Genomic DNA, 23,699 nt, shown 5'->3' with positions numbered 1-23,699 from the left:
TCTTTTTTTGCTGTACATATTTATTACCTATCTCCGTTGTATATTCATTTGCTGCACATTCATGAATGTCTTTTATTTTGAGGTTAATATGTAATGCTTCCAAACTATAAAATACATCAGTCATCACACCAATGTTCACCAAATTTTAAATGTACTTGTATCTATTGAACTTCTCCTTATCGCTTTCTGCTTCATTTCCAATTTTGTTTGTCTTAACTATTGTCTATGGTTTTGAATTGACTGATGTTGTTTCTAATTTAACCATTTACACAGTTGCGTAGGGGCCCAGCTTTTTCTGTGGGTTATAGACTCTGGAGCGTAACATCCCATGATCACCTCTTTTAACAACCTTTATACACTCTTTTAAACTCCTCTTCTTTCTCACACAATTGCTTCACTGTTTGGTCACCGGTCAATTAATCCGCACATAAAACGGTCAACCGAATCGTTTCTAGTCATCTCCTTCTAGGCATTTTCCTTCTCTTGACTTTATATTGCGATTGGCAACTTTCATAAATTAGGGGCATTACCGCCACTGACCGCCACGTCTTTCATTTACCCACGTGGGTATTTTGGAGAAGGCATGTGGGTATCTGCTTCCATAAACTAACAAGGAGATGGGAGAGGAAGGACTTGCAGCGTGATTTGTATCACAAATTGAACTGACTTCTATTTTAGCCCTTGGCAACACAGACGCTCACGAGCAGTGTGGGTGCAATTATTGAATAATATAGATTTCTAAATTTATTTGGCATCGCACGCGACTCGAGCGGTGTAGTCCGCCTGTTGGTGTACCAAACTCTGCCTGCGGCCAGTGACTGACTTCTCCGGCACAAATATATTGGTTCAATGAACTCACCAGATCTACACAACGTCTCTCATTCCCATCATATTCATAAATTGGGACTGTAATCCCCTCGGATTTAGTAACTATGGCTCTATCCACTGTTACTGACAGGATGCATCCACCTGCCACAAAGATGTACTTTTCCATCACCCAGGATTTCTCCGTACTTCTTTGTGCAGATCACCTTAAGTCAGGAGAGGCTTTGAGGTAGTGGGAGTACACATTCCTGCAGTCCAGTAAATACAGTGCATTTTCACTTTGTCATTATTCGGTATTGTGTATAGATTGATTGATGGGGGGAAAGAATGTTTAAACCATTTTAGAATAAGGCTGTAACGTAACTGGATAAAGGGAAGGGGTCTGAATACTTTCCGAGTGCACTGTAATTACATTTCTCCTACACAGAACTTGAACCTAACACTATTTTCTAAGGATGTATAAAAACAATCTATTCATACTAAGAGGATCTAATAGTATAACATTGTGATTAGGACACTAGTATCACTCAGTTGTATTGGCACTTCTTTGTAAATATCAGCAGTAACATTACTGGTATGTAAATAAGTCTTAACCAATGACGCATTTGCAAGCAGCCCGGTATTGTGGTATGGATGTTATTCCTCTTTTGTTATTGTTTTACTCAGACATCTGTAGTTGTTCAACCACAACAAAATAACGGAAATGCTCAGTTTTAAGCTATGAGCATGTGTGATATAAGCTAATTATAAACATGCATAAGATGTTTTGAACTGAAATGTAGTATATATTATTGCTAGCATCTTTTGTAGCCAGTGATCTCTCGTGACCATGTAACGTGCAGTGTTACTACATGGCTGTTACTACATGGAGTGTCTTTTGTTGCTTGTATGTGACAAGCTAAGGGGGACTTGTCAGTAACAGATGTCCAAGCTCAGGTTAATGCAGGAAGTAGTTTGCATTGCTTTGTAAGTGTGAACTACATAACTTGCCTAATAAGGTTCTGCTTTATACTCCATAGATGCTATTTTTGAGATGACAATGTCAGAGGAGTTCCTAGTGTTAAACTGTTGTAATGAACTGTTTTAATTACCGTAAGTGAATGGTGTGTTCGACCAGTCCGTTGCAGTGAACTGTGTTTGGAGTCAGCCAGTGAAGCAGTTGTGGAATGCTGAACACATGTAAACACAGAATGGGGCGGAGTGGTTTGAATTAAGTGTAGGCACATGGTTTTTGTCACAACATTTCTGACCCTGTCGTGACTGATTTTAATGTCATGTTTTATTACATCAACAATATGTTCTATTTATTTGGGATTTTAAAAAACAAACATTTTCTCAGCATTTCAGTTATCACACTGTGGATTTCAATTGCTGCTTCTTTAAAAACATAGGAAAAGGGGGGATACCTAGTCAGTTGTCCAACTGAATTTGTTTAACTGAAATGTGTCTTCCGCATTTAACCCAACCCCTCTGAATCAGAGAGGTGTGGGGGGGCTGCCTTAATCGACATCCACGTCTTCGGCGCCTGGGGAACAGTGGGTTAACTGCCTTGCTCGGGGGCAGAACAACACATTTTTACAGCTGCTGTTAAAATGTTCACGCCAGGTAAAAAGTATGGAATAAGAGAACAAAGGCTATTTATATAAATAAGATTGGTATACATCTTAATTTAGGAAATTACTTGTAATGTTATAAATAATTGAATGGTTTAATTTATTTAATCAACCGCTTCTTTAAAAATGTAAGGTTATCATTAACATTGTTGTTATTTTTAAGACTGTCAATATCTACGGATATATACAGTGCATTCAGAAAGAATTCAGACCCATTACTCAGTACTTTGTTGAAGCACCTTTAGCAGCAATTACAGCCTTGTCTTCTTGGGTATGACACTACAAGCTTGGCACACCTGTATTTGGGGAGTTTCTCCCATTCTTCTCTGCAGATCCTCTCAAGCTTGTGTCAGGTTGGATGGGGAGTGTCGCTGCACAGCTATTTTCAGGTCTCTCCAGAGATCAGTTTCAAGTCCAGGCTCTGGCTGGACCACTCAAGGACATTCAGACTTGTTCCAAAGCCCCTCCCGCGTTGTCTTGGCTGTGTGCTTAGGGTCTTTCTCCTGTGAACATTTACATCCTGGCCAATTCAATTTGAATTTCAACTCATGAGTTGAATATGAGTTGATTCCAAAATTCAGAATTGTGCACAACCATGGTATCGAACCCCAAATGTTTCCACGTGCACTACAGAATGGGAAGAGAAAAGGGAAGGGGAACTGCTGGCCCATGGGCACGACAGATGAACTGAAACTAGGTCAGTTAGTTAGAGAGCAAAGCAAGCACCCCCTCGCCCCTGACTCAACCTCATCCCTGTGTGTACCCCCCCCCCCAAAAAAAAAACCTGCCTTTGTCCAAAGAATCCTCATCCTTCCACCTCCCTGTCCTCCAAACCCCCCTCCCTAGTAACCACACCCCCAAAGACACCCAACACGTAACAGTCAGACCAAAGCCCCAGAGCCAGAACAGCTCAGTTCCTTTCTAAATGCAGTCAGATGTCAGTCTGACAGTGGAAAGCTCCCTGTCTCTCTCTCTCTCACTCACACTCACAATAGGGAGCGTTTCCTGCACTGATGTTGTTTCATATTGTGGTCTGGTCTGGGTTGGCACTTTTAGCAGATCAGAGAGCAGGTCTAGGCCTAGCAGTGTATCTGGCAACACTGAGACTGAGGCATAAAGGCCTCAGGCCTGTGCACAAGCTCTGTTGCCTTTTACCCCTGTTTTAGTATTTAAATAGGCCTATTGTCGAAGTGAAATGAGACTTTTTAGTTAAAATGTATTTGCTGGCCCTCTTAAGAAAAGGTTTTGATTATTGTTGACTTTTACTGGTCCAAGAATGAAGGCGTTGGCGATCATAAAGTGTTCCAAAGAGTTATAGTCTACAAATGCATGAAGGTATCTGATTTGACTTGTACTTGATATTCTGTCAGGGCTTTATGCTGGCCACCTGTTGAATGTTACCGGACAGAGCTCTGTGTGTTTGGATAAGAGTGCACTATGAGAAGCATAGGGATAGTAGTAGTGAGTGTGGCCTACTTAATCTGTCTTGAACTCTTTATCAGCAATCTATTGTTTCAGATGTATGAAGCTGTATTGTTTTTTTTGTGGTAGGCTAGCTTTGGCTGTTGTCTGAGTAGAGCCAGCAGTTTTTTTTTAAACACGTGACCTGACCAAGAAACTCCCGTCCCTACCGATGAGAAATGTTTTATATATGTTATGTATGATTTGCGATGGTAGACTGAGGGGATTTGGTTAGTAGACAGGAAGAATGAGGTTTTTCACGTTTCCACTTTCGTCACTCGCTCAGTCACGCTTTGGCCCTTTTTGTTTTCAGTTTGGTGGGAAAGTATGCCAAAGCTGCACACATTCCTCATGTCACTGCCCCATGCCAGAGAGAACAGGCGCAAGGTCCTACGTCCGTGGGTGTGTGTGCGCGTACATTATTTCAGTTTTACCTCTGCCTATATATTTACATCAAATTATATTAAAGTTTAAAGTGACTCTCCCAGTAATTGTGTATACTTTTTAGCCAGTAGTTCTTAAAGTAGCACTCACCAGCCAAGTGATCTCAGAAAATCGCATGCTACATTCCATATGTGCAGCTACTCTAAATGACCAAAAGTATGTGGACACCTGCTCGTTGAACATCTCATTCCAAAATCATGGACATTAATATGGAGTTGGGCCCCACTTTGCTGCTATAACAGCCTCCACTCTTCTGGGAAGGATTTCCACTAGATGTTGGAACATGCTTCCATTCAGCCATGAGCATTTGTGAGGTCGGGCACTGATGTTGGGCGATTAGGCCTGTCTCAGTCGGCATTTCATATCATCCCAAACGTGTTCGATTGGTTGAGGACAGGGCTCTGTGCAGGCCAGTCAAGTTCTTCCACATCGATCTCGACAAACCATTTCTGTATGGACCTTGCTTTGTGCACGGGGGCATTGTGATGCTGAAACAGGAAAGGGCCTTCCCCAAACCTTTGCCACAAAGTTGGAAGCAGAGAATTGTCTAGAATGTCATTGTATGCTGTAGCGTTAAGATTTCCTAACATAATTGCAAGGTGTGCTTTCGACGTCAAGCCTTTTTGAAATCTGACACAGCGGTTGCATTTAAGGAGAAGTTTATCTAGAATTCCATGCATAACACTTGTCTTTTATAAATGAGTATTTCTGTAATTTGATGTGGCTCTCTGCACTTTCACCGGATGTTTGTTTGAGATGATGCATTTCTGAACATAACACACCAATTTCAAATTAGGTTTTTGGACATAAAGATGAACTTTATCGAACAAAACACATTTATTGTGTAACATGAAGTCCTGTGAGTGCCATCTGATGAAGATTATCAAAGGTTAGTGATTAATTTAATCGCTATTTCTGACTTTTGTGAGCCCTCTCATTGGCTGGGAAATGGCTGTATGGTTTTCTGTGACTAGGTGCTGACCTAACATAATCGTTTGGTGTGCTTTCGCCGTAAAGCCTATTTGAAATCGGACACTGTTGCTGGATTTACAAGAAGTTTCCTTTTTAAAATGGTGTGAAATACTGGTATGTTTGAGGAATTTGAATTGTGTGATTTCTGTTGTTTTAAATTTGGCGCCCTGCAATTTCACTGGCTGTTGGTGAGGTGGGACGCTAGCGTCTGACATCCCAAAGAAGTTAATGTACAGTACCAGTCAAAAGTTTGGACACACCTACTCATTCAAGGGTTATTCTTTATTTTTTACTATTTTCTACATTGTAGAATAATAGTGAACTATGAAAAATACTAAGAAATAACACATGGAATCATGTAGTAACTGGAAAAGTGTTAACTTCTCTAGGGTATGTGGGCGTCCCACCTGGCCAACATCCAGTGAGATTGCAGAGTGCCAAATTCAAATACAGAAATACTCATTATAAAAATTCAGAAAAGATACAATTATTTTACATAGGTTTAAAGATGAACTTCTTGTGAATCCAACCACAGTGTTAGATTTCAAAAATGCTTTACGGCGAAAGCATACCGTACGATTATTTGAGAACATCGCCCATTAGACAAATCATTACAAACCGTAACCAGCCATGTAGAAGAGTTGCACAAGTCAGAAAAAGAGAGAAAATTAATCACCTACCTTTGATCTTCATATGGTTGCACTCAGAAGACATTACTTTATTCAGTAAATGTTCCTTTTATTCGATAGTCTCTTTATATCCAAAAATCCAAATTGTATCCGTAAAGTTCATAGAAACATGTCAAACGATGTTTATATTCAATCCTCAGGTTGTTTTTAGCCTAAATAATCAATAATATTTCAACCGGACAATAACGTCGTCAAATATAGAAGGTAAACAAGAAAGGCACTCTCTTGGTCTCGCACATGAAAAAGCTCTGTGCCACAGCAGGGTCCACTCATTCAGACTGCTCTTACTCCCTCATTTTTCAGAATACAAGCTTGAACCAATTTCTAAAGACTGACATCTAGTGGAAGGCAAAGGAACTGCAATTTGAGTCCTAAACTACAAACAAACAAAAACAATCGACTTCCTGAATGGATTCTTCTCAGGTTTTCATCTGTCAAATCAGTTCTGTTATACTCACAGAAACTATTTTAACAGTTTTGGTGTGTTTTCTATCTAAATCTACCAATTATATGCATATCCTAACTTCTGGGCCTAAGTAGAAGGCAGTTTAATATGGGTACGCTTTTCATCCAAAATTCCAAATGCTGCCCCCTACCCTAGAGAAGTTAAACAAATCCAATATATTTTAGATTCTTCAAGTAGCCACCTTTTGCCTTAATGACACACTTTGCACACTTTTGTCATTATCTCAACCACCTTCACCTGAAATCATTTTTCAACCATCCCACATATGCTGAGCACTTGTTAGCTGATTTTCCTTCACTCTGCGGTCCAACTCATCCCAAACCATCTCAATTGGGTTGAGGTTGGGTGATTGAATGTCAGGTCATCTGATGTATCACTCCACCACTCTCATTCTTGGTCAAATAGCCCTTACACAGCCTGGAGGTGTGTTGGATCATTGTTCTGTTGAAAAATAAATGATAGTCCCACTAAGCGCAAACCAGATGGAATGGCGTATCGCTGCAGAATGCTGTGGTAGCCATGCTGGTTAAGTGTGCCTTCAATGCTAAATAAATCACAGTGTCACCAGCAAAGCACCATAATCCCTCCTCCGTGCTTCACGGTGGGGATCCACACATGTGGAGATCATCCGTTCACCTAATCTGCATCTCACAAAGACACAGCGGTTGGAACAACAAATCTCAAAATTGGACTCATCAGACCAAAGGATAGATTTCCACTGGTCTAATGTCCATTGCTTGTCTTTCTTCTCTTCTTATTAACTCTCTTCTTATTGGTGTCCTTCAGTAGTGGTTTCTTTGCAGCAATTTGACCATGATTCACGCAGTCTCCTCAACAGTTGATGTTGAGATGTGTCTGTTACTTGAACTCTGACCATTTAATTGGACTGCAATTTCTGAGGTTGGTAACTCTAATGAACTTATCCTCTGCTGCAGAGGTAACTCTGGGTCTTCCTTTCTTGTGGTGGTCATCCTGAGAGCCAGTCTCATCATAGCGCTTGATGGTTTTTGCGACTGCACTTGAAGAAACTTTCAAAGTTGTTTAAATTTTACGGAATGACGGACCTTCATGTCTTAAAGTAATGATGGACTGTCGTTTTTTGCTTATTTCAGCTGTTCTTTCCGTAATATAGACTTAGCCTTATTTGGTAAAAGACCATCTTCTGTATACCAGCCCTACCTTGTCACAACACAACTGTACCGCATTAAGAAGGAAATAAATTCCACAAATGAACTTTTTAACGAGGCACACCTGTTAATTATTATTATTTTATTATTTATTCAACATTTAACTAGGCAAGTCAGTTAAGAACAAATTCTTATTTACAATGACAGCCTACACCGGTTAAACCTGGACGACGATGGTTCAATTGTGCGCCACCCAATCATGGCCGGTTGTTATACAGCCTGGAATCAAACCAGGTTGTCTGTAGTGGCGCCTCAAGCCCTGAGATGCAGTGCCTTAGACCGCTGCGCACTCGGGAGCATTGAAATGTATTCCAGGTGACTACCTCATGAAGCTAGTTGAGAGAATGCCAAGTGTGTGCAAAGCTGTCATCAAGTCAAAGGGTGGCTACTTTGAAAAATCTCAAATGTTTTTATTTGTTTAACACTTCTTTGATTACTACATTATTCCATATGTTATTTCATAGTTTTTATGTCTTCACTGTTATTCTACAATGTAGAAAATAGTAAAAATAAATAAAAACCCTTGAAGGACAAGGTGTGTCCAAACTTTTGACCGGTACTGTAATTTGATGAATATATGTCGGTCTATTCGTACTTGTTTTTTATGAACTGTCAAGCACTTTTGTCCAACTCAGTCACTATACTGCTTTGAAATAAACAAGTGATGATGTATTTGTCCCAAGCATTTGCTAACTGAACGCAAGCTCACAGAAATGTTTGAGGATTTGCCCTCTTTCCAAAAGTTTAGTGAGCCACGACGTAGAGCCACTTTCACTTTGACATCATACTAGTAAACGGCTACTGTTCGCATTGTTGTTTGACCTTTGCTGAATGAAAAGAGTATATGCCATATTGTCTGTAAGCTAAATCTACTCTCATAGACCTGTTTATTCTCTCTCTCCTGACTGTCTAACACTGATGTCCCTATGACCCCGCCACATAGGACCGCAAGCTGTCCAAGTCGGAACGGCAGCGGTTCAAGGAGGAGGCTGGCATGCTAAAGGGGCTGCAGCACCCCAACATTGTCCGCTTCTATGAATCCTGGGAGGCCCCCGTTAAAGGCAGGAAGTGCATTGTGCTGGTCACAGAACTCATGACCTCCGGAACACTGAAAACGTGAGTATCATTCTTACACACAGGCGTCAACACCAGTCCAGTGCTGGACGTCATGCAAATGGTGTTGCTCTCTTCTGTGTGTTCTTTCTCAACGATGGTCATAATGAAACTGTCTGCACAAGGTTCCTGAGTCAGTGAATTGTAATGAGGATGGATGTGTGACGTCCATCTTTAACCCTATATCTGTCCTGTTCTGTAGGTATCTGAAGCGTTTCAAGGTGATGAAGATTAAGGTTTTGAGGAGCTGGTGTAGGCAGATCCTGAAGGGCCTTCACTTTCTCCACACCCGAGCCCCTCCCATCATTCACAGGGACCTGAAGTGTGACAACATCTTCATCACCGGCCCCACAGGCTCCGTCAAGATAGGAGACCTGGGATTGGCCACACTCAAGAGGTCATCTTTCGCCAAGAGTGTCATAGGTAAGACCCCAATATCATCCACTTCCTTTTACTGTGCCCTGCTTTCCTCCTCGCTACACTCCAAAGGGATGTCTTGTGTAAGGTTCCTATACTGTGGTTGACCATGAGGTTATGAAGGGTTTGATTGGGGGGGGGTTAGGTTTTTGTTTCTGATCACCTTTTTTGTTTATGACAATGTGGTTGGAAAACAGACCACAATGTTTCAGCTCTCTAATCAAACCACAGCACAAGCGGAGGCCAGGTCATGGGGAGACCCACAAACCCTTTCTTTACACACACACTGTCATGTCAGTGAGTCCGCCAGGGCTGGTTACTCAGTGACAGAATCGATTAGATAGTCTTTTTCCTCCATAAAGTGAAAGTTTGCTGTGTCAGGCTCCTACTAAGAGTATGTAGCGCCTCCAATCTCTCGGTGAAATATGAATCTCAATCCACCTGTCATGCCTTAACCGTCAGGCTAGCCAGACCAGGGCAACAGGTATGGCCACTGGTTCTATGTTCTGTCTCAGACTGGTCTTTGCTCTGTGGTTTGGAAATATGTGGTCTGTTTGCCAATGATGCCAATAACATTTCCCGTCTCTCTTTTTTTTAAGGGTTTGCTTCCACAGGTTTTTGTCAGTGTTTCTCTGTCTTTTAAACCATTTTAGGAGCAGAGAGAATGTCTGCTTCTTTTCCTGTCTGGAAAGCCCCCCCCCCCCCCCACTTCTCCTTTATCAGACCTTTTTTCATTTTTTTTTTTTTTTCATTCTCGGGTATGTCTTGTACTGTAGGCTGTAGCCTCAGATGTGCTCCATGCTGCAGTAAAGGAATAAGTAGGGTACTGCTGGTAAGTGACTATTGTTATGGGCCTGGTAAGTGTGCGAATGCACTGTGACACACATCTTACAAAAACCTATTCATTTCAAATATCCATCTTGAGTTTTTCTGTGTAAGACCCTCAGAAGATTGAAAGCAGAGTATCTGCTATTTGAATACGGCTGGTGTCCAGCCACACACTGTTTCATTAACTAGCTATGGGATCTGCTTCATTCGGCCCTCACCGTAACACCTTACTCCCCAGGTCAATGAGGACAGGTAAGTCAGCCTACTTAAAGGTAAGTTTGTATGAAAGGGGTTATGTTTATGTTTGATTGTGAAAGGTAAGGTCTTGACACAAGTTATTTCCATAGCTAGTCTTACAATTCATGCCCCTTCTCTGCCATATTGAAGCCCCTGATCACTCAACTCACTAACCGGGTTCTGACTGGTAAACCGGGTAATTCTACAGTCTGTCAGTAGTTGAACTGACATGTGTCTAACACCAATTTTCCCACAGTGTGTTCTGTACACCAGCCATCTTCTTTAGACCCCTATACTAGGTGTATACCCCCCCAGATAACAAGGTCTTACACTGAGAGACGTGTGCCTCTTTCACTACAGTCTAACTGAACCCAGCTCCCCCCCCTTTTTTTTGTTGCTCTCCTCCTCCCCCCTCTCTCTCTCTCTCTCTCTTTCTCTCCTCTCGCAGGCTCTGCTCACCCGGAGGCAGCGGCGACGGGTCACTCTTCTTCTTCCTCTTCGGTTAGAGGAGAAGTGGGGCGTTTTGGGTGTGACACTCCGAGAGGGAGAGAGACACAGAGTTCTGAATGGTTGTATTTGATTTAAGGTACCCCTGAGTTCATGGCGCCTGAGATGTATGAGGAGAAGTACGACGAGTCAGTGGATGTGTATGCCTTTGGGATGTGCATGCTGGAGATGGCCACCTCAGAGTACCCATACTCCGAGTGCCAGAACGCTGCACAGATCTACCGCAGAGTCACCAGCGTAAGTCTCCCCCGCCTCAACCCTCATTCCATGAACCCTGTTGTTCTCCCACTCTGCCACCCCCCTCTCCCTGTTGTCCTCCCACTCTGCCAACCCCCCTCCCTGTTGTCCTCCCGCTCTGTCAACCCCCCTCCCTGTTGTCCTCCCGCTCTGTCAACCCCCTCCCTGTTGTCCTCCCGCTCTGTCAACCCCCTCCCTGTTGTCCTCCCGCTCTGCCACCCCCTCTCCCTGTTGTCCTCCCGCTCTGCCACCCCCTCTCCCTGTTGTCCTCCCGCTCTGCCACCCCCTCTCCCTGTTGTCCTCCCGCTCTGCCACCCCCTCTCCCTGTTGTCCTCCCGCTCTGCCACCCCCTCTCCCTGTTGTCCTCCCGCTCTGCCACCCCCTCTCCCTGTTGTCCTCCCGCTCTGCCACCCCCTCTCCCGGTTGTCCTCCCGCTCTGCCACCCCCTCTCCCGGTTGTCCACCCGCTCTGCCACCCCCCTCTCCCGGTTGTCCTGCACTGTCCTGTTATTTCCTTCTGGCTGATACTGGAAATGGTCTTTGGCTTGGATCCAAAGAAGGAGCAATAGCAAACACACCTCGACATAGATACTCCATGATTTATGGTTAGAAATGGATATGGAAGGTTAGCCTATTTTGTCACCAATCAGCATTGCCATTCTAGTAATGTAATCTCTGTTGCCACGCTCAATGATCCCAGTTGTTCATCAACTACACTGGGAGGTAGTAGGTACACCTCTCACTTCCGTGAGCGCTGCACGACCACGGTGGGAAATTCACTTTTTGGTCCACCAGCCACTGTCGCAGGTAGATTTTTTTTAAATATACCAGACACTCAGATTTGATTTTACCAGACAATATTATTTTTGCCATAATTACAACAAAAATATAAACGGATGAGCATGCTTTCTGTTTTTCTAAAACAAGAAATGTATTACTATACTGAACAAAAATATAAATGCAACGATTTCAAAGATTTTACTGATTTACAGTTCATATAAAGAAATCAGTCAATTGAAATAAATGCATTAGGCCCTAATCTATGGATTTTACATGACTGGGCAGGGGTGCAGCCATGGGTGGTCCTGGGAGGGCACAGGCCTACCCACTTGGGAGCCAAGCCCAGCAAATCAGAAGGAATTTAATGCAGACAGAAATACTTCTCAACCCCAGACGATCCCGCAGGTGAAGAAGCCATATGTGGAGCTCTTGGGCTGGCATGGTTACATGTGGTCTGCGATTTGTGAGGTCGGTTGGACGTACTGCCAAATTCTCTAAAACGATGTTGGAGGCAGCATATGGTGGAGAAATGAACATTAAATTCTCTGGCAACAGCTCTGGTGGACATTCCTGCAGTCAGCACACCAATTTCACACTTTCTCAACTTGAGACATCTGTGGCATTGTGATGTGACAAAACTGCACATTTTAAAGGGTCCTTTTATTGTCCCCAGCACAAGGTTAATTTATGTAATGATCATGGAGTTTTAATCAAATTTATTTATATAGCCCTTCGTACGTACATCAGCTGATATCTCAAAGTGCTTTACAGAAACCCAGCCTAAAACCACAAACAGCAAGCAATGCAGGTGTAGAAGCACGGTGGCTAGGAAAAACTCCCTAGAAAGGCCGAAACCTAGAGAGGAACCAGGCTATGATGGGTAGCCAGTTCTCTTCTGGCTGTGCCGGGTGGAGATTATAACAGAACATGGCCAAGATGTTCAAATGTTCATAAATGACCAGCATGGTCAAATAATAATAATCACAGTAGTTGTCGAGGGTGCAGCAAGTCAGCACCTCAGGAGTAAATGTCAGTCGGCTTTTCATAGCCGATCATTAAGAGTATCTCTACCGCTCCTGCTGTCTCTAGAGAGCTGAAAACAGCAGGTCTGGGACAGGTAGCACATCCGGTGAACAGGTCAGGATTCCATTAATCAGCTTCTTGATATGCCACACCTGTCAGATGGCTGTATTATCTTGACCAAGGATAAAATGCTAACTGACAGGGATGTTAACAGATTTGTGCACATTTGAGAGAAATAAGGTTTTTGTGCAAACGGATAACTTCTGTGAAATTATCAAAATTAATTTATTTCAGCTCATGAAACATGGAAACACGGGAGTTTATTTTTGTTCAGTATAGTAAGAACTAATGGGGTATATTGCTTAATTTCATAATGTTTGTGACCTGTGTTTTTTAATATACATTGGTTCAAAGATGAAGTTTAGATAGTAAACAGTTCTACAGCTGAACATCACAAATCAACAAAGTGCTTACCTGCTACAAAAGGCTGAGTGATATGGCTTAAGTAGAAATGTAGAATCTCACAAATAAATCTAGGAGAACAATTAAACTATTTTAGAGTTTTTAATGATAAGAAATGACTAAAAGTTGATTAATAAAAGCTTTTAGGAGAGAGAGATCCCTACTGAATCAAACACAATCAATAGGTGAAACGCTCAGCTGCCCCTTTAAGGGACTGGCTGTTACCGTGGTAACTTGGATATGCACTTGTCTCTAATGGGAAAAAAAAAAACATTTCATCAGATAATTTGATTTCGCTGTAACTAACATAAAAAATATACCTAGCATGTGAACAAAGTGATATAACTGGCCAAGAAACTCGAGGAAAAAGTCAAACGTAGCCTTTTCTAGTCAATTCGACCAACTTCAACATATGGATAAAAAAATGTATATATTCCAAATATATGTGTGATCACCTGCCAACGTGGCTGGTGAAATAGACATTCTTGGCCACCAATTACAAAATCTACCTGCATTTGGCAGGGTTGGTGTTAATTTCCCAACCCTGTTTATGACACAGGTTACCTTTTTACCTCAGTTAAACATTGTTAAACTCCCTTTAAGTTACTTGCATTCCAGGAATCAGTATACACAACATACTTATCACAGAATTGTGCAAACTTATGACTGTCTATCAGAGCTGTCTTAATGTGACTGTGATTACAGCACTTATCCAGCCCTCCATACCTCTGTAGAGCCAGGCAGTCTCCTGCTGTCTCTATAGAGCTAATCTCTGTTACCCAGAAGTAAATCCTCTTGAAATATGGTCAGTTTCCTTATTTACATTCCTCTCCCTCCCTCCCAGTAACAGCCCTAGCCACTAATCTTCAAAGGGTGGGAGTGTCACCATGACTTCTAAATGCACATGTAGAATTTAGATCAGTGGCCCTCAAAACAGGCCCAGGGTTCAGTGGGTACTGTAGCTACTGAACCTTGCTCTGAGATGAGAGCACTGTAACCGGTGACTCTATTCCCCCTCAACAACGTTGTTTTCCCACAAAAACATTTGGGACATTCAAGTACATCACATTCAATTACATGGGTTTTAGCACAAAGCATGCACTGCTGCCCAGTGAAGGGTTATACTCTGTTCTAATACAGTGCTGCTAGGAGGTGACAGGGCAACGCCACGGAACGTTCAGATATAAATATATTCTGTAGACAGACATACTTCTGGCATGTAGAATATGGAATCATTTCAGCTTTGTACACATAATTTCTATCTGCAACATTGTGCCCTCCAGAACACAACCCTGAGTAGACCAGGGCCCGGTTCCTCAAAAGCATCTTAAGGCTGCTTTCATCGTTAGAATCTTTTGTAGGTGCATCGCTAAATCTCCAAACGGTTTCCCAAAACCATTGTTACTAAAGTTGCTCTTGAAAATGTTTGTTATTTAACAACTGCCTCAGAGCAGCTAAGTAGATGCAGTTTTGCACTTTTGCATCATTTTATACACAGAAGATCTTCGCTTAACACCAAATCTATGTTTATCTGTCTTTCTGTGACCGCCAATAGCTTCAGAACAAGTGTGACAGTGACTACAAATACAAAGTTGCTGATTTCTTTGCATAACAAGTGAATGATATAAAGAAACTTCAAATGAAAACCGAGAACTGTATCAAAAGATAAATACAGTATAGGCTACATAGACTTAAAAATATATATGAATGATATTAGAATTTCATGTTAATTCAATTAAGTTATATTTAGATACTTGTGTGCTTTTTAGCTATTTGACTCAATGTATTTCATGATGTGTAACATGTGCGCAATGATGTACTAAATCTTGATTTAGTGCATTATTATAGTTAAGCGTTAGAATAAGGCGCATCAATATTTTGTAGCCTTGGATAATAATATCGCTCTAGGAGCTGATCCATCATCAGTATTGTGGAATAATTGTAATGTTAAGATTAGATTGGAAAGGGAGAACGCTGATCCGAGAGCAGTGCTGCCTTTCTTTCGATCCAATCCATATCAATACAGGCCTCAACGACGCACTTTTCTCTGTGTGGTGTTTTGGAAAACCATGTTACATCTTCTGATGGAAAGATGCACCATAAAACACTTGTAAGCGTAAGTTCCATCGCTATTGGGAAACCAGGAAGTTAGAATCACGGAAAAATAATCTTTCTATGTTGACAATGTGTGGGTTGTTGACTGGGAGTTGTGTGTGTGTGTGTCCTATAGGGGGTGAAGCCGGCCAGCTTCGACAAGGTGGCCATCCCTGAGGTGAAGGAGATCATCGAGGGATGCATCAGACAGAACAAGGACGAGAGGTCAGCTCACACTCCCATTCTGTTCATTTAGCAGACACTCTTACCCAGTGTGATTTCTGCGAAGTCCAGCTATAGAATCACGGATGCAGGGAGAGTAATTCCTACTCATGCACTCAGGACCTTCTCAAAATGAGACTACTTTAAAGGGGTTTTGTTGTGTCAAAAATATCTCTGTTGATTTTACACTTCCCGTCTCTCCTAGGTACTCGATAAAGGACCTGCTGAACCATGCCTTCTTCCAGGAGGAGACCGGGGTGCGTGTGGAGCTGGCTGAGGAAGATGATGGGGAGATGGAGGCCATCAAGCTGTGGCTGAGGATAGAGGACGTCAAGAAACTGAAGGGGAAGTACAAGGAAAACGAGGCCATCGAGTTCTCCTTTGACCTCAGCAAGGACGTCCCCGAGGACGTGGCCCAGGAGATGGTGGGTGACGACACAATGTCCACTTCAGAGAGATATTGACTGCACCCCTAACGGCACCATATTATCTATATAGTGCATTACTTTTGACCAGGGCCAATAGCGAATAGGGTGCCATTTGGGAGTCTATTCTTACTGATTATTTAGGAATCTTTCAAGTCCTAACACTTCCCTGGTCCCCTGTTCTGTTCTCTGTGTGTGTGTGTGTCTCTGTCTCAGGTGGAGTCTGGCTACGTGTGTGAAGGGGACCATAAGACTATGGCTAAGGCCATAAAGGACAGGGTTTCCCTCATCAGCAGGAAGAGGGAGCAGAGGCAGCAGGTCTGTACCAGCTCAATGGAATCTTGGTTCTGAATGTAAAGTTTTATAATATTGCAATCAAATGAATTAAACTGAGGTGAACTTGATGTTATGATATTGAAGGTGAGAGAGGAGCAGGAGAAGAGGAGGCTGGAGGAGGAGCAGGGTCAACGACAACAAGAACAACTAATTCTACAGCAGCAGCCCGGCACAGAGGCCTCCCAGCCAGGCCAACAGGCTGCCCCCTACCCCCAGCCACAGCCCACCCAGCAGCCACCACAGCCCAACCTGCAGACGACACCCGACATCCCCCCTCAGACGGCACAGCTGGGGCCCCAGGGAGTTCCCTACGTACCCCAGTCTACAGGGCAGCTCCCAGTCCCAGTATCCTCCCAAGTTCCAGCCCAGCCAGAGTCAGAGGTGCCAGAGGTGGACCAGTACCCGCAGCAGACTGAGACAGGTCTGTACGTTCTGCCTGGCACCTTTTTTTTGGTTGCGCTCAGTGCTCTGTAGTATTGACCTAGTCTTAATCTAGTGTTTTTACTATCAATTAATAAACCTATTCTTTAACCCTCCCTCTTTCAGCCAATCAAATAACAGATAGTTCCTCCATCCTTCCCGAGATGCACCTGGTTCAGCCGGTGGTGTCATACAGTTCTCTGCCCTGTCAGCAGCCTCAGCCAGAGGCCCCATACCCACAGGCCACGCCCCCTGTCCAAACCGACCAATCGCAGCAGCAGACGCAGCAGACCATGGTGAGTGTCATTATCATGGCACGCAATGCATTTAATATATTCTTACAGTAACAGTACCCAACTCTTGTCTCTGTATGTACAGTATAATAGAAACTACATCTGACTTTCTCTCTCCCTCCTTCTATCCTCTCTCCTCCTCCCTCTGTCCTGTTTGTCAGGTGGTTCCTGCTGCCCAGACTGCCACTGTTGTCCCTGGGGCTCCACAACAGGTACACGTCTCCATCACAATAACATCACAGCACACCACTGCTGTTCCTCAACTGATCATAGATGGAAACACCATGATGAGAGGTTCTTGTGGGCGGTTACCAAAAGACCAATGTAGACATGTTTTTGAAAACAATGGTGGACCCTCTCCCTCTTTCTTTCGGTTTCTTTATGCGTTCCTTTCCATCGTCTCTCTTTTTCTTTCTTCAGATGCACTGGTATCCCCCTCTTCTTATATTTTCCTCTCTTTTCCTCTTTATCAGCCCTCTTGGTCTCTGTTCCTTCCTTCTGCTCGCCTCCCTCTGTCTTTCTCGTCCCTCTGCTATATAAAAACCGTCCCTTGTAAACGCACACCTCTTCCCTCTACTCTCATACCCACAGCCCCCCTCTAAATTTGCAGTGCATTCAGAAAGTATTCAGGACCCTTGACTTTTTCCACATTTTGTTACATTACAGCCTTATTTTAAATTAATTAAATTATTTTTCCCTCAATCGACACACAATAACCCATAATGACAAAGTGGGGGGGGGGAAAGAAGGGGAAAAAAGGTTAGTAATTTGAATGTATTAAAAATAAAAAGCTGAAATACCTAAATTATTTAAGATTTCAGACCCTTTGCTATGAGACTCGAAATTTAGCTCCGGGGCATCCTGTTTCCATTGATCATTCTTGATGTTTCTACAACTTGATTGGAGTCCACCTGTGGTAAATTCAATTGATTGGACATGATTTGGAAAGTCACACACCTGTCTATATAAGGTACACAGTTGACAGTGCATGTCAGAGCAAAAACCAAGCCATGAGGTGGAAGAAATTGTCCATAGAGATCCGAGATAGGATTGTGTCGAGGCACAGATCTGGGGAAGGGTACCAAAACATTTATGAAGCATTGAAGGTCCCCATGGGCACAGTGGCCTCCATCATTCTTAAATGGAAGAAATTTAGAACCACAAAGACTGTTCCTAGAGCTGGCCACCCGGCCAAACTGAGCACTCGGGGGAGAAGGGCCTTGGTCAGGGGAGGGAACCAAGAGCCCGATGGTCACTTTAACAGAGCCCCAGACTTCCTCTGTGGAGATGGTTATCATTCTGGAAGATTCTCCCATCTCTGCAGCACTCCACCAATCAAGCCTTTATGGTAGAGTGACCAGACAGAAGCCACTACTCAGTAAAAGGCACATGACAGCCCGCTTGGAGCTTGCCGAAAGGCGAGTAAAGGACTCAGACCATGAGAAACAAGATTCCCTGGTCTGATGAAACCAAGATTGAACTCTTTGGCCTGAATGCCAACCTTTATGTCTGGAGGAAACCAGGCAACATCCCTAGTGCCAGGACCGTCTCCTAAAGTTGATTCAGCTGCGGGATCAGGGCACCACCAGTACAGAGCTTGCTCAGGAATGGTAGCAGGCAGGTGTGAGTGAATCTGCACGCACAGTGAGGCAAAGACTTTTGGAGGATGGCCTGGTGTCAAGAAGGGCAGCAAAGAAGCCACTTCTCTCCAGTAAAAACATCAGGGACAGACTGATTGGACTGCTGAGGACTGGGGTAAAATCATTTTCTCTGATGAATCCCCTTTCTGATTGTTTGGGGCATCCGGAAAAAAGCTTGTCCGGAGAAGACGAGGTGAGCGCTACCATCAGTCCTGTGTCATGCCAACAGTAAAGCATCCTGAGACCCTTCATGTGTGGGGTTGTTTCTCAGCCAAGGGAGTGGGCTCACTCAAAATTTTGCCTAAGAACACAGCCATGAATAAAGAATGGTACCAATACATCCTCCAAGAGCAACTTCTCCCAACCATCCAGGAACAGTTTGGTGACGAACAATGCCTTTTCCAGCATGATGGAGCACCTTGCCATAAGGCAAAAGTGATGACGAAGTGGCTTGAAGAACAAAACATTGATATTTTGGGTCTATGGCCAGGAAACTCCCTAGACCATAATCCCATTGAAAACTTGTGGTCAATCCCCAAGGCTAGTGGACAAACAAAAACCTACAAATTCTGACAAACTCCAAGCATTGATTATGCAAGAATGGGCTGCCATCAGTCAGGATGTGGCCCAGAAGTTAATTGACAGCATGCCAGGGCAGATTGCAGAGGTCTTGAAAGGGAAGGGTCAACACTGCAAATATTGACTCTTTGCGTCAACTTCGTGTAATTGTCAATAAAAGTCTTTGACGCTCATGAAATGCTTGTAATTATACTTCAGTATTCCATAGTAACATCTGACCAAAATATCTAAAGACACTGAGGCAGCAGACTTTGGGAAAATTCATATTTTTGTTATTCTCAAAACATTTGGCCATGACTGTATATGTATGTGAATGTATGTGTGTATATGTGAATGTGTATGTGTGTATATATGTTTTATATATATCTATATTATATATCTGTATGTGTATATATCTATATGTGTATATCTATATGTATATATATGTGTGTGTGTGTGTGTATATGTGTATATATATATAATATATATATATATGCATACATGCAGTGCCCTGCGAAAGTATTCGGCCCCCTTGAACTTTGCGACTTTTAAACTTCTTCACAACTTTATTTCGGACCTGCCTGGTGTGTTCCTTGTTCTTCATGATGCTCTCTGCGCTTTTAACGGACCTCTGAGACTATCACAGTGCAGGTGCATTTATACGGAGACTTGATTACACACAGGTGGATTGTATTTATCATCATTAGTCATTTAAGTCAACATTGGATCATTCAGAGATCCTCACTGAACTTCTGGAGAGAGTTTGCTGCACTGAAGGTAAAGGGGCTGAATAATTTTGCACGTCCAATTTTTCAGTTTTTGATTTGTTAAAAAAGTTAGAAATATCCAATAAATGTCATTCCACTTCATGATTGTGTCCCACTTGTTGTTGATTCTTCACAAAAAAAATACAGTTTTATATCTTTATGTTTGAAGCCTGAAATGTGGCAAAAGGTCGCAAAGTTCAAGGGGGCCGAATACTTTCGCAAGGCTCTGTATGTATGTATGTGTGTGTGTGTGTCTGTGTGTATATATAATCTGTTTTTGCTTTGTAATTATTCTGTGTAGATTGATGCGGGGGAAAATACTATTTAATCCATTTCAGAATAAGGCTGTAACATAGCAAAATGTGGAAAAAGTTAAGGGGTCTGAATACTTGCTGAATGCACTGTAAATGTTTGATATCAGATACTATATTTTATAATGGCTTTCTGCCAGAAGTCAATGAGCTCTTGATGAATTATCTGCACAGTTGCCATTTTCTCCAGGTGCTTCCTATTAGCATGTATTTTGTCCATTGGTTATTTTCCCTTCTGTTCCGTATACACATGCTTCTCTTACTTCAGAAAGGAATGTATCACAACTTTGTTAATTTGCTAAATGTATCTTGTTCCCTTTCGCTTGTTAATGTCCACACTCACCAAAAATGACATTCGGTAGCTACTAACTATGCTTGTATAACTTGTTTATTGTTCACTTGTTTGTGCTCATTTTGTTAGCATTTTGGTAATAGAGGCCCAATGGCCTTTTCTTGCGTTTTAGCGCCCCCTTGTGTGCTATGCCGGTAATACTGTAAATCCCAGGATGAGAGCAGGATGGTATGACGATATGAAAATCTGGATACCCCCCAAGCCTATTGTATGGTATCCTTCACGGCTTTTTGACTAGAGTAGGAAGTGTGTGTGTGTGTGGTATAATCCATGCTGTAAGACCTGTACTGAAGCTATATGAGACTGATTTATAGTGTTGCTATGTGTGCTGATTTATAGTGTTGTTTCCTCCTGGGGGAGGAATAGTGGGTTTGTTTGAGGAGCAGTGTGTTGGTGAATAGATAATGAAGAGATTGTCTTGTCTGCAGATAAGGCTGTTTGATTTGTCTCTGTCTCTTCCACTCTCTCATCTCATCCCATCCTTCCCGTGCACCTCCAGCAGCCACAGCCAGTGGGCAGCACTGCACCTCAGAGCACAACACTACCACCACTCCAGCCTGGTGCCCAGCAAATACAGGTGAGACATACACACTGACACACTAGTTCACAACAAGCCCAGCTTACGCTCTTACTAATGCTAAAACAGTCCCAAACAAGGACACAGCATGTATTCCATCTATTTGTATCAGGCTAGTACAGTCCTGTCATTCCTTCTCTTTTCTATTATTTTGCTCTTTTTTTCTATTTTTATGACTAACCCAGTGTTTCCCAAACTCAGTCCTGGGGAACCCAATGGGTGCATGTTTAGGTTTTTGCCCTAGCATTTCACATCAGTGATCAACTGATCATCAAGCTTTGATCATTTGAATCGGCTGTGTAGTGCCACGGCAAAAACCAAAACGTGCACCCATTGGGGTTACGAGGACCGAGTTTGGGAAACACTGGACTAAAAGCTCCGTGGCTCTACTCTTTCTTTCATACATTCCTCTTGCATGCTGCTGCTTCTTCCTGCATGGCTGTCAGTCATGGGCCAATGAACCGAGCCCTCCTATCCTATCTCCTCCAATCAACGCAGAGCACCTCTACTTCCTCTATCAGGCTGCAAACCTCTCTATGCCGCAGGTACACACAGACCAGGGTTAACGTGTGGGTGTGAGTGAGGTGAGTGTTGGTTGTTTGGCTGGCATGTGATAGTATTGTAAGGAGCCTACAAACACACATACAAAACATGTCCTACGAGAAGTACCTTCAGTGTGTGTGTGCTCAAAACCGTGTGTGTGTGTGTGTGTGTGTGCTCAAAGCATTTCCAATTACTCGGTCAGATCACACACCCTTGCGGTCAGATCACACACCCTTGCTTTCATGCTTGACATGACATGGTTGTAAAGCTCCTTTTAATGAACAGTGTGTGTGTGACAATGTTTCAGGCCTCTGTGAGTGTATCCCAGCCGGCATCAGCAGAGAAGGCAGCAGGCCAGACAGTGCCGGTGCCTCAGTCCGTGGAGAAGTAAGGCATCACATCAGCTTTATACCTAGCTCAAACCAGAAAGCATTTTCTGCTACTCAATATGTTCTATTGAAAATACATCTATATACTGTATGATACAGCCCTTTGTTCCTTGTGATGTCTCTCGCTTTCTTTTTCTTTCTTTCTTACTTTCTTTCTTCCCCCCCCCCAACCCCCTAGTTGCCTTTCGAACGTGTCGTCAGGTTTGAGTGACGGCTTTGAGGGGACATCAGATGGTAGACACGAAGGGCGCTCCATGAACAAGCGGCACCAGCAGAACTCTGTACGCAGCCACTCTTGCCACGAGAAAACTGCCAAGGCCAAGCTCATCGTCCTCAATGTAAGAGTCACATGGTCAGACTTTCACCTCAACTCAATGTCTGTCTGTCTTCATCTATGTGGAGCGCTCTGTCCCTGGCTCGCACAGAAGTCACACACAGAACCCACATGGCCACCTTCTATCTCCTCAAGCCAAAATCCCAATCATTTTCAACATACCCAGGTTGTCCATAAATACTGGTTGGAGGATTTTAGATTTCCTGCTAATTCCCTTCGGATTCCGGACAATCTTCTAACCGGCATTTCAGAAAAAGTTACAAGAATTACAGGAATTTTGCAGCCCTATTGGCCTCTCACCCGCTCTCTGTGTCTACAGACGTCTGGTCGTATTTCAGCTGGTGTCCTCTCTCTGTGTGTCTGTTTTCAGATCTCCAACATGGGAGACCGGGTGGCAGAGTGCCAGCTGGAGACCCACAACAGGAAGATGGTCACCTTTAAGTTCGACCTGGATGGAGATAACCCTGAAGAGATCGCACGGATCATGGTAAGGATGATAAGAAACAAAAAAGCACTGATCTGAGTTGTATTGATCTCTTCCCCCAGGTCTCTGTAATTGTCAAGAGTAAAGAAATTAGATGTATTTGTTTTGTAGCTCCACGGGTCTCTTTCCACAGGTGGAAATGTGGATTTGATAGGCATGAGTTTTTGTATTATTGTAGTTAAATGTATATCCTTCTCTCAGGTCCTGAGTAAGTTTATCCTGGAGAGCGAACGCAAGTCGTTCATCGAGCAGGTCCGGGAGGTCATCGAAATGCCGGGCGATAAAGGAGAGGGCATGAAGGAAGGCTGTGCTCAACCGCCCTTCACTCAGGTAACATACTACACTACCCACCCACTAACTCCTAAGCAGCCTTTAGTTGACATGGTGTTGTCCTTCTCTCTCCACAGATTGTGGTAGATGACCCCTTACAGCAGCGTGACAAGCCCACTCCTCTGTCTGGTAAACATACACATACACATTTACTATCTCTACTGAATTATGATTGTCTGGGCTCCACCTCTTCACCCCTCACCTCTCACCCCTGTTGCCTAGGCGTTGCAGCTCAGGTGGTCCACTCTGCAGGCCGGAGGTTCATCGTTAGCCCTGTCCCAGAGTCCCGTTTGAGAGAGCAGTTTTTCGGCCCTCCCTCGGCTAACACCTCATTTGGGGATGAGCCCCATCCAGGTGAGAATGA

General features: G+C 43.3%; 1 protein-coding gene across 4 annotated transcripts in view; it reads left to right on the top strand.

Annotated features, from left to right (window-relative positions):
- LOC124001949 (serine/threonine-protein kinase WNK1-like) overlaps nucleotides 1-23,699 on the top strand; it is a 44,610-nt gene that overhangs the window by 13,896 nt on the left and 7,015 nt on the right. The window contains exons 3-19 of one of the 4 annotated variants that reach the window (XM_046309135.1): nucleotides 8,601-8,773; nucleotides 8,973-9,193; nucleotides 10,839-10,996; nucleotides 15,491-15,579; nucleotides 15,782-16,001; nucleotides 16,218-16,319; nucleotides 16,422-16,758; nucleotides 16,884-17,053; nucleotides 17,212-17,262; nucleotides 21,181-21,255; nucleotides 21,702-21,800; nucleotides 22,106-22,185; nucleotides 22,366-22,525; nucleotides 22,892-23,008; nucleotides 23,207-23,335; nucleotides 23,413-23,464; nucleotides 23,558-23,689. In XM_046309135.1, coding sequence (XP_046165091.1) covers nucleotides 8,601-8,773; nucleotides 8,973-9,193; nucleotides 10,839-10,996; nucleotides 15,491-15,579; nucleotides 15,782-16,001; nucleotides 16,218-16,319; nucleotides 16,422-16,758; nucleotides 16,884-17,053; nucleotides 17,212-17,262; nucleotides 21,181-21,255; nucleotides 21,702-21,800; nucleotides 22,106-22,185; nucleotides 22,366-22,525; nucleotides 22,892-23,008; nucleotides 23,207-23,335; nucleotides 23,413-23,464; nucleotides 23,558-23,689 — 2,365 coding nt within the window. Of the gene's footprint in view, nucleotides 1-8,600; nucleotides 8,774-8,972; nucleotides 9,194-10,838; nucleotides 10,997-15,490; nucleotides 15,580-15,781; nucleotides 16,002-16,217; nucleotides 16,320-16,421; nucleotides 16,759-16,883; nucleotides 17,054-17,211; nucleotides 17,263-21,177; nucleotides 21,256-21,701; nucleotides 21,801-22,105; nucleotides 22,186-22,365; nucleotides 22,526-22,891; nucleotides 23,009-23,206; nucleotides 23,336-23,412; nucleotides 23,465-23,557; nucleotides 23,690-23,699 lie in introns of all 4 variants that reach the window. The other 3 variants (XM_046309126.1, XM_046309152.1, XM_046309144.1) reach the window with 3 other exon arrangements.

The sequence above is a fragment of the Oncorhynchus gorbuscha genome, linkage group LG02, assembly GCF_021184085.1.
Source record: "Oncorhynchus gorbuscha isolate QuinsamMale2020 ecotype Even-year linkage group LG02, OgorEven_v1.0, whole genome shotgun sequence".
NCBI classification, from domain to species: Eukaryota; Metazoa; Chordata; class Actinopteri; order Salmoniformes; family Salmonidae; genus Oncorhynchus; species Oncorhynchus gorbuscha.
This window is presented reverse-complemented; position numbering and strand designations above follow the sequence as displayed.